The 9,026-nt window shown below is 52.0% G+C and overlaps 1 protein-coding gene across 1 annotated transcript; it reads right to left on the bottom strand.

Moving 5' to 3' along the window:
• Window positions 1-702: 702 nt before the first annotated feature.
• MRPS23 (mitochondrial ribosomal protein S23) lies at window positions 703-3,290 on the bottom strand. Its single transcript, XM_080630090.1, has 5 exons — window positions 3,185-3,290; window positions 2,916-3,083; window positions 2,302-2,379; window positions 2,065-2,188; window positions 703-1,086 (listed from the first exon to the last, which is right to left on the bottom strand). Exons 1-5 carry the CDS (start codon window positions 3,226-3,228, stop codon window positions 931-933), a joined length of 570 nt encoding a protein of 189 aa, XP_080486216.1. The 5' UTR covers window positions 3,229-3,290; the 3' UTR covers window positions 703-930.
• Between the last annotated feature and the right edge of the window lie 5,736 nt (window positions 3,291-9,026).

Below are 9,026 nucleotides of genomic sequence, written 5' to 3'. Positions count from 1 at the left end.
AAAAGGAAAAAACCCCATTTCCATCATAGGGGAGAGGCCAGACAAAGAGGTGAAGAAGAGATTTGACATCACTGAACTGCTGGGTTTTGGTGCTGGTGGCAGTTTGGACTATTAAAAAGGAAAACACACAGACACAAAGGAGAGAAAGCCACAAGCAGTAAATGGGTTAAAATCCTTAATAAGAAGCAAGGTTCTGGATCTCCCCAGCATGGGAAGATCCAATCAGCTCTGAATTCCTGTAGGATTGTTTCCTTACATTGCCCTATAGCAAGGTTTCTGTGATTGTCTTGCAGCAGCGCTCAACTTCCTCCACAGCAAACATCTGTAACACTTTGGAGGTGACCAACTTCATTAAGTCACTATAAATGTGCAAAGGTCCAAATTACCTGGTACTGTTGCACTTTATCCTATGCTGAATTTAAGCAGGTGATGGACGAGGAAGAGCTTATCACAATGTTTATATAAACAGCAACTCTCCTCCATAAAGAGCTATAGAAAGAGGACACTTGAGGCAGCTGCTATAGAGCATCAAGCCAATGGTACCTGCCACTTTGACAGCAGGGCCGCCACTAGGCCTGTCCCATCAAGTGCAAGAAGAAACATCTTTACTACTGCAAATAAAACACCTGAAGAGGCAGAACTTCCAATCTTTAAAGAAAATTGTTTAATTTTCCATGTTTATACTCATGTTTTCCAGCTCACAATTGGACAGAATAGTCTTTAACCCCCAAAATAATTATTAGCTCCAGATTTTACAAATGGGGAGACGGAAAAGCATGTATGGTGTGCCACATACAGAGTCAGGGAAGGCACTAGAGCTGCATAACTGACGCATATTCCCCTCATCCCACAGCCACTGAGTTGTGGAGGCAGAATGCTGGCTCCAGGGCTCATCCTGCAGCTGAGCAGCACAGGACAACACCACAGCCCTTAGGAGGGCAAGGGGTTCTCCTTCTGCTTGTCTGCTGGCCCTGGTGTCTGCCCCTCCTGATCCTTCTTCTCCTGCATCTCTTCCAACCCAGTTTGGAGATGCAGGTTAAAGACAGAATCCCTGGTTTCAGCATCCTTATGATCCTCGTGTGCTACCTACAGGTGAAGAGAGAAACAGTCGCACAATGTTTCTGTCAAAGCGTGGCTGCGGAGAGCAATGAATGGTAACAGCCCAGCCCCAAAAAGCTGATAAAAAAAGAGTTCTAATTCAAGCTTAGATTGTTGTGAAGGGATAGAACAGTGTCACAGTGTCACCAGGGCAAGAAATATTAAGTGAGACCGCTGACCTCAAGCTAAAAAGATGAACTAAAGTCAGTGATTCCCTTTTAACCTACTCTGCAGTCAGTGCACTTTAACCAGACCCAATTTCTGTCCTTTCAGCCTCTTTTATTGGGAAAACCAGAACAGACACTTGGCCCAGAGATCACTGGTGATGAGGAGGATGAAGAGTGTATTACAAAGGAGAATAACAAATGAATTTTTAATGTTCACAGTTCCATTTTGAACAGTTTTAAGCTATTTTTCAGGGTACTCAACTACAAGGACAGCATTCTCCGAAGAAATGGCCATCAGTTATAACAAGGTGAATTTCTACCCCTCACAGAGCAGCCATGCTCTGCTCTGCCTTCTGTGCTGTTCTAGAAGCTTCTTCAGGTTGTTCTTTTACCCTGTGGTATGTTGAGGGTTACCCAACATCTGCCTGAAGGAAGGAGGAACAAGACTCCATGTGCCCAGGAGCCGGTTCCTCTCTTGTACACCCAAGAAAACAGAAAGCGGCAGCAGAACACTTTGGAGAGCAATTCTGGACAGTTATTTTCTTCTCCTTCAATACCTTTAAAGAAAATAAACTCAAAATCCCCCAAAACCACAACCACCCAAACTGCAAGATTTAGGCAAGAAATTCCACTTTGGGACGAAGACTGAAGACCAAGACCATCCCAACCATCAGGCCTGTTTGGCTGCGACTTCCATTCACACCAAACTCAACATTAAGGGCCTGGAAATAAAGTTTTCTGATCCACTGGCCAAATATATAATGAATAATGATAAATATAATGAATATTTCAGACTTACTTTCTCCGTCCCTCTTCTCTGTAGCAGTATCCCACTGGCTAAAAGGGCTTTTCCCGTTTCTTCAAACAATTTTTCCTCTTCAATTTTCCCTTCTTGCTTCAGTTCATTGTATTTCTCAACAAACCTACACGTCAGGATTGTATTTTTACTCTCAATACCATTGTGATTCACTCACCTGGGGAGGGGAAAGGGAGATGCTTCAGGAATACTTCCAGTTCATTCACACATAAGCTTTACCTCTGGCAAGTAGATTTGTAGTGTGATTGGGACAGGTCGAAAGGTCTTGTGCCACTGCCATAAACTCTGTAAAATCTCCTATTTGAGAAAAAGAACAGTTTAGTTTTTCATATCATGAAAAAGCAATGTTTTGGAGTAAAGAACATAGCTAATCCTGCAAGGCGGAGTATTCACATAACTACATCTACTTTTCCCATTAGACATAACGTTATACAGAGATGCTCATCCCAACATTCTTAATTGTTCTAATAATCACAGCCTGGTTTGGGTTGAAGGGACCTTAAAGCTCATCCAGTTCCAACCCCTGCCACGGGCAGGGACACCTTCCACTAGAGCAGGTTGCTCCAAGCCCCTGTGTCCAACCTGGCCTTGAGCACTGCCAGGGATGGGACAGCCACAGCTTCTCTGGGCACCCTGTGCCTTTGGTACCTCCACCAGCGACTACAAACACAATGAAGGAAGGCACGAAGCCGTTTCTCTGCCATGTAAGCAAGCGGCGAACACGCTGCTGCTGGGCTGCTCGCACCAGCGATGGGGCAGAGGGAGGTCTCCGCGGCCCGGCAGCGCTCCGGCACCCCTCGGCGGCCATGCCGGGAGGGAACCGGGTCACTCACGCTCGCACTTCATCCTCGGGGTAGAAGATGGGCCGGATGACATCCTTCACCTTGCCATAGCGCGGCCGCGGCACCTTGTAGACCGGCTCCCTCAGCGGCGGGAAGGCGGAGTACACATCGAACCACAGCGGCTTCTTCACCACGCCGATGCGGAGCAGGTTCCGCGTCCTGCGGGACACAGGAGCTCAGGGGCCGCCCGCACACACCCGACCCTTGCACACCCCACCACCCCTCCCGGAACACCCCGAACACGCCGCTCCCGCCCGCACCGGCTGAACACGCTCCCGGTCTTGTGCAGGCGGTTCCCCGCCATGCCGGCCAGGCCTCCCGTAGCAACGCGGCCGCCCTAGAAACGGCCTGGCCTCACACCCGGAAGTGGAAACGCGCGATGCGCCGCCGCCAGGGCACACAGCCAATAGCCGAAGGGGGGCAGTGGAAGGTGGCGCTCAGGCAGCGGCAGCCGATGGCCGAGCGCAAGCTCAGCCGGATTGTGCCCCCTCCCCTCTATTTAAAGGGCCAGCGCCGCCGCTCCTGTGCTAACGAGAGCCCGTGGAGCCTGGGGGGCTGAGGGATACGGGGATGGGAACCCCTTCCACGGGGCTTTGGGACATGGACTCTGATGACTGGAGGAGCCATTGGGGCTGTCCAAGCCGCTGCAGTGACCCAGGGCCAGGACACGGTGCCAAGGGGAGGAGGAGCTGATGACACCAGCGCTGGCAGGGGATGCATTGGATGCTGCTGCCTCAGGGAAGTGGTTTCTGTCCAAAGGCAGGAACGGTGTTTCCTAAAGCTGGAGCTCATCCTCTCCACTTTACATCTGCCCCATCTGCTGTCCCACAAGCACCATTATGTCCCTATTGCAGCTCTTGGCTGTCCAGCATCTGAGTGAGTAGAGCACGAACGGTTGGCCTTTGCTCCCACAGCCAAAGAGCCAGGACAAAGAACTTGAGCTGTGCCTCTTCTGCAGAAAGTCAGCTTTGCAACGGTGCCATCCGCATTGCTGTCGCTCCTCGATTTCCCAACTCAAAGTCCATTACAATAGAACCTCTGTGGCACCAGCTCTCGGCTGTCCAGCGTCTGAGTGACAAGAGCACAAATGATTGACCTTCACTCCCACAGCCGAAGAGCCAGGACAAAAAACTGGAGCTGTGCCTGTTCTGCAGAAAGTCAGCTTTGCAACGGTGCCATTAGCATTGCTGTCGCTCCTCACTTTCCCAACTAAAAGTCCATTACAATTGAACCTCTGTGGCACCATCTCTCGGCTGTCCAGTATCTGAGTGAGTAGAGCTCGAATGTTTGGCCTTTGCTCCCACAGCCGAAGAGCCAGGACCAAAAACTTGAGCTGTGCCTCTTCTGCAGAAAGTCAGCTTTGCAACGGTGCCATCCGCATTGCTGTCGCTCCTTGCTTTCCTATCTAAAAGTCCATTGCAATTTAACATCTGTGGCAACAGATCTCTGCTCTCCAGCATCCCAGTGAGTAAAGCACAAATGTTTGGCCTTTGCTCCCACAGCTGAAGAGGCAGGGCAAAAAACTTGAGCTGTGGCGCTTCTGCTTTGCAACGGTGCCATCTGAGTTGCTGTCGCTCCTTGCTTTCCTATCTAAAAGTCCATTGCAATTGAACCTCTTTGGCACCCGTGCTCGGCTGCCCAGCATCCCAGGGAGTAGAGCACGAACGTTTGGCCTTTGCTCTCACAGCCGAAGAGCCAGGACCAAAAACTTGAGCTGTGCCTTTTCTGCAGAAAGTCAGCTTTGCAATGGTGCCATTCGCATTGCTGTCACTCCTCGCTTTCCCAACTCAAAGTCCATTACAATTGAACCTCTGTGGCACCCGCTCTCGGCTGTCCAGCATCCCAGTGAGTAGAGCACGAATGTTTGGCCTTTGCTCCCACAGCCGAAGAGGCAGGGCAAAAAACTGGAGCTGTGCCTCTTCTGCAGAAAGTCAGATTTGCAACGGTGCCATCCGCATTGCTGTCGCTCCTCGATTTCCCAACTCAAAGTCCATTACATTGGAACATCTTTGGCACCCGTGCTCGGCTGCCCAGCATCTGAGTGAGTAGAGCATGAATGTTTGGCCTTTCCTCCCACAACTAAAGAGCTAGGACAAAAAACTTGAGCTGTGCCTGTTCTGCAGAAAGTCAGCTTTGCAACGGTGCCATTTGCGTTGCTGTCGCTCTTCGATTTCCCAACTCAAAGTCCATAACCATTGACAATCTGTGGCACCTGCTCTCGGCTGACCAGCATCTGAGTGAGTAGAGCACGAATGTTTGGCCTTTGCTGCAACAGCCGAAGAGCCAGGGCAAAAAACTGGAGCTGTGCCTCTTCTGCAGAAAGTCAGCTTTGCAACGGTGCCATTTACGTTGTTGTCGCTCCTCGCTTTCCCAACTAAAAGTCCATTACAATTGAACCTCTGTGGAACCTGCTCTAGGCTGTCTAGCATCTGAGTGAATAGAGCACGAATGTTTGGCCTTTGCTCCCAGAGACGAAGAGCCAGGACCAAAAATTTGAGCTGTGCCTCTTCTGCAGAAAGTCAGCTTTGCAACGGTGCCATCCGCATTGCTGTCGCTCCTCGATTTCCCAACTCAAAGTCCATTACAATGGAACCTCTTTGGCACCCGTGCTGGGCTGCCCAGCATCCCAGGGAGTAGAGCACGAACGGTTGGCCTCTGCTCCCACAGCCGAAGAGGCAGGGCAAAAAACTGGAGCTGTGCCTCTTCTGCAGAAAGTCAGCTTTGCAACGGTGCCATCCGCATTGCTGTCGCTCCTCGATTTCCCAACTCAAAGTCCATTACAATGGAACCTCTTTGGCACCCGTGCTGGGCTGCCCAGCATCCCAGGGAGTAGAGCACGAACGGTTGGCCTCTGCTCCCACAGCCGAAGAGGCAGGGCAAAAAACTTGAGCTGTGCCTCTTCTGCAGAAAGCCAGCTTTGCAACGGTGCCATCCGCATTGCTGTCGCTCCTCGATTTCCCAACTCAAAGTCCATTACAAGGAACCTCTTTGGCACCCGTGCTGGGCTGCCCAGCATCCCAGGGAGTAGAGCACGAACGGTTGGCCTCTGCTCCCACAGCCGAAGAGGCAGGGCAAAAAACTGGAGCTGTGCCTCTTCTGCAGAAAGTCAGCTTTGCAACGGTGCCATCCGCATTGCTGTCGCTCCTCGATTTCCCAACTCAAAGTCCATTACAATGGAACCTCTTTGGCACCCGTGCTGGGCTGCCCAGCATCCCAGGGAGTAGAGCACGAACGGTTGGCCTCTGCTCCCACAGCCGAAGAGGCAGGGCAAAAAACTGGAGCTGTGCCTCTTCTGCAGAAAGTCAGCTTTGCAACGGTGCCATCCTCATTGCTGTCGCTCCTCGATTTCCCAACTCAAAGTCCATTACAATGGAACCTCTTTGGCACCCGTGCTGGGCTGCCCAGCATCCCAGGGAGTAGAGCACGAACGGTTGGCCTCTGCTCCCACAGCCAAAGAGCCAGGACAAAAAACTGGAGCTGTGCCTCTTCTGCAGAAAGTCAGCTTTGCAACGGTGCCATCCGCATTGCTGTCGCTCCTCGATTTCCCAACTCAAAGTCCATTACAATGGAACCACTTTGGCACCCGTGATCAGCTGCCCAGCATCCCAGGGAGTAGAGCACGAACGGTTGGCCTCTGCTCGCACAGCCGAAGAGGCAGGGCAAAAATCTGGAGCTGTGCCTCTTCTGCAGAAAGTCAGCTTTGCAACGGTGCCATCCGCATTGCTGTCGCTCCTCGATTTCCCAACTCAAAGTCCATTACAATGGAACCTCTTTGGCACCCGTGCTGGGCTGCCCAGCATCCCAGGGAGTAGAGCACGAACGGTTGGCCTCTGCTCCCACAGCCGAAGAGGCAGGGCAAAAAACTGGAGCTGTGCCTCTTCTGCAGAAAGTCAGCTTTGCAACGGTGCCATCCGCATTGCTGTCGCTCCTCGATTTCCCAACTCAAAGTCCATTACAATGGAACCTCTTTGGCACGCGTGCTGGGCTGCCCAGCATCCCAGGGAGTAGAGCACGAACGGTTGGCCTCTGCTCCCACAGCCGAAGAGCCAGGACCAAAAACTGGAGCTGTGCCTTTTCTGCAGAAAGTCAGCTTTGCAATGGTGCCATTTGCGTTGCTGTCACTCCTCGCTTTCCCAACTCAAAGTCCATTACAATTGAACCTCTGTGGCACCAGCTCTCGGCTGTCCAGCATCCCAGTGAGTAGAGCACGAATGTTTGGCCTTTGCTCCCACAGCCGAAGAGGCAGGGCAAAAAACTGGAGCTGTGCCTCTTCTGCAGAAAGTCAGCTTTGCAACGGTGCCATCCACATTGCTGTCGCTCCTCGATTTCCCAACTCAAAGTCCATTAAATTGGAACATCTTTGGCACCCGTGCTCGGCTGCCCAGCATCTGAGTGAGTAGAGCATGAATGTTTGGCCTTTCCTCCCACAACTAAAGAGCTAGGACAAAAAACTTGAGCTGTGCCTGTTCTGCAGAAAGTCAGCTTTGCAACGGTGCCATTTGCGTTGCTGTCGCTTTTCGATTTCCCAACTCAAAGTCCATAACCATTGACAATCTGTGGCACCTGCTCTCGGCTGACCAGCATCTGAGTGAGTAGAGCACGAATGTTTGGCCTTTGCTGCAACAGCCGAAGAGCCAGGGCAAAAAACTTGAGCTGTGCCTCTTCTGCAGAAAGTCAGCTTTGCAACGGTGCCATTTACGTTGTTGTCACTCCTCGCTTTCCCAACTAAAAGTCCATTACAATTGAACCTCTGTGGAACCTGCTCTAGGCTGTCTAGCATCTGAGTGAATAGAGCACGAATGTTTGGCCTTTGCTCCCAGAGACGAAGAGGCAGGGCAAAAAATTTGAGATGTGCCTCTTCTGCAGAAAGTCAGCTTTGCAACGGTGCCATCCGCATTGCTGTCGCTCCTCGATTTCCCAACTCAAAGTCCATTACAATGGAACAACCTCTTTGGCACCCGTGCTGGGCTGCCCAGCATCGCAGGGAGTAGAGCACGAACGGTTGGCCTCTGCTCCCACAGCCGAAGAGGCAGGGCAAAAAACTGGAGCTGTGCCTCTTCTGCAGAAAGTCAGCTTTGCAACGGTGCCATCCGCATTGCTGTCGCTCCTCGATTTCCCAACTCAAAGTCCATTACAATGGAACCTCTTTGGCACCCGTGCTGGGCTGCCCAGCATCCCAGGGAGTAGAGCACGAACGGTTGGCCTCTGCTCCCACAGCCGAAGAGGCAGGGCAAAAAACTGGAGCTGTGCCTCTTCTGCAGAAAGTCAGCTTTGCAACGGTGCCATCCGCATTGCTGTCGCTCCTCGATTTCTCAACTCAAAGTCCATTACAATGGAACCTCTTTGGCACCCTTGCTCGGCTGCCCAGCATGCCAGGGAGTAGAGCACAAACGGTTGGCCTCTGCTCCCACAGCCGAAGAGGCAGGGCAAAAAACTGGAGCTGTGCCTTTTCTGCAGAAAGCCAGCTTTGCAACGGTGCCATCCGCATTGCTGTCGCTCCTCGATTTCCCAACTCAAAGTCCATTACAATGGAACCTCTTTGGCACCCGTGCTGGGCTGCCCAGCATCCCAGGGAGTAGAGCATGAACGGTTGGCCTCTGCTCCCACAGCCGAAGAGGCAGGGCAAAAATCTGGAGCTGTGCCTCTTCTGCAGAAAGTCAGCTTTGAAACGGTGCCATCCGCATTGCTGTCGCTCCTCGATTTCCCAACTCAAAGTCCATTACAATGGAACCTCTTTGGCACCCGTGCTTGGCTGCCCAGCATCCCAGGGAGTAGAGCACGAACGGTTGGCCTCTGCTCCCACAGCCGAAGAGGCAGGGCAAAAAACTGGAGCTGTGCCTCTTCTGCAGAAAGTCAGCTTTGCAACGGTGCCATCCGCATTGCTGTCGCTCCTCGATTTCCCAACTCAAAGTCCATTACAATGGAACCTATTTGGCACCCGTGCTGGGCTGCCCAGCATCCCAGGGAGTAGAGCACGAACGGTTGGCCTCTGCTCCCACAGCCGAAGAGGCAGGGCAAAAAACTGGAGCTGTGCCTCTTCTGCAGAAAGTCAGCTTTGCAACGGTGCCATCCGCATTGCTGTCGCTCCTCGATTTCCCAACT

Source organism: Psittacula echo, assembly GCF_963264785.1.
Source record: "Psittacula echo genome assembly, chromosome: 15".
Taxonomy (NCBI): Eukaryota; Metazoa; Chordata; class Aves; order Psittaciformes; family Psittacidae; genus Psittacula; species Psittacula echo.
Note: the sequence above shows the minus strand (reverse complement) of the source record. Positions and strands in the feature narration are given on the sequence as shown.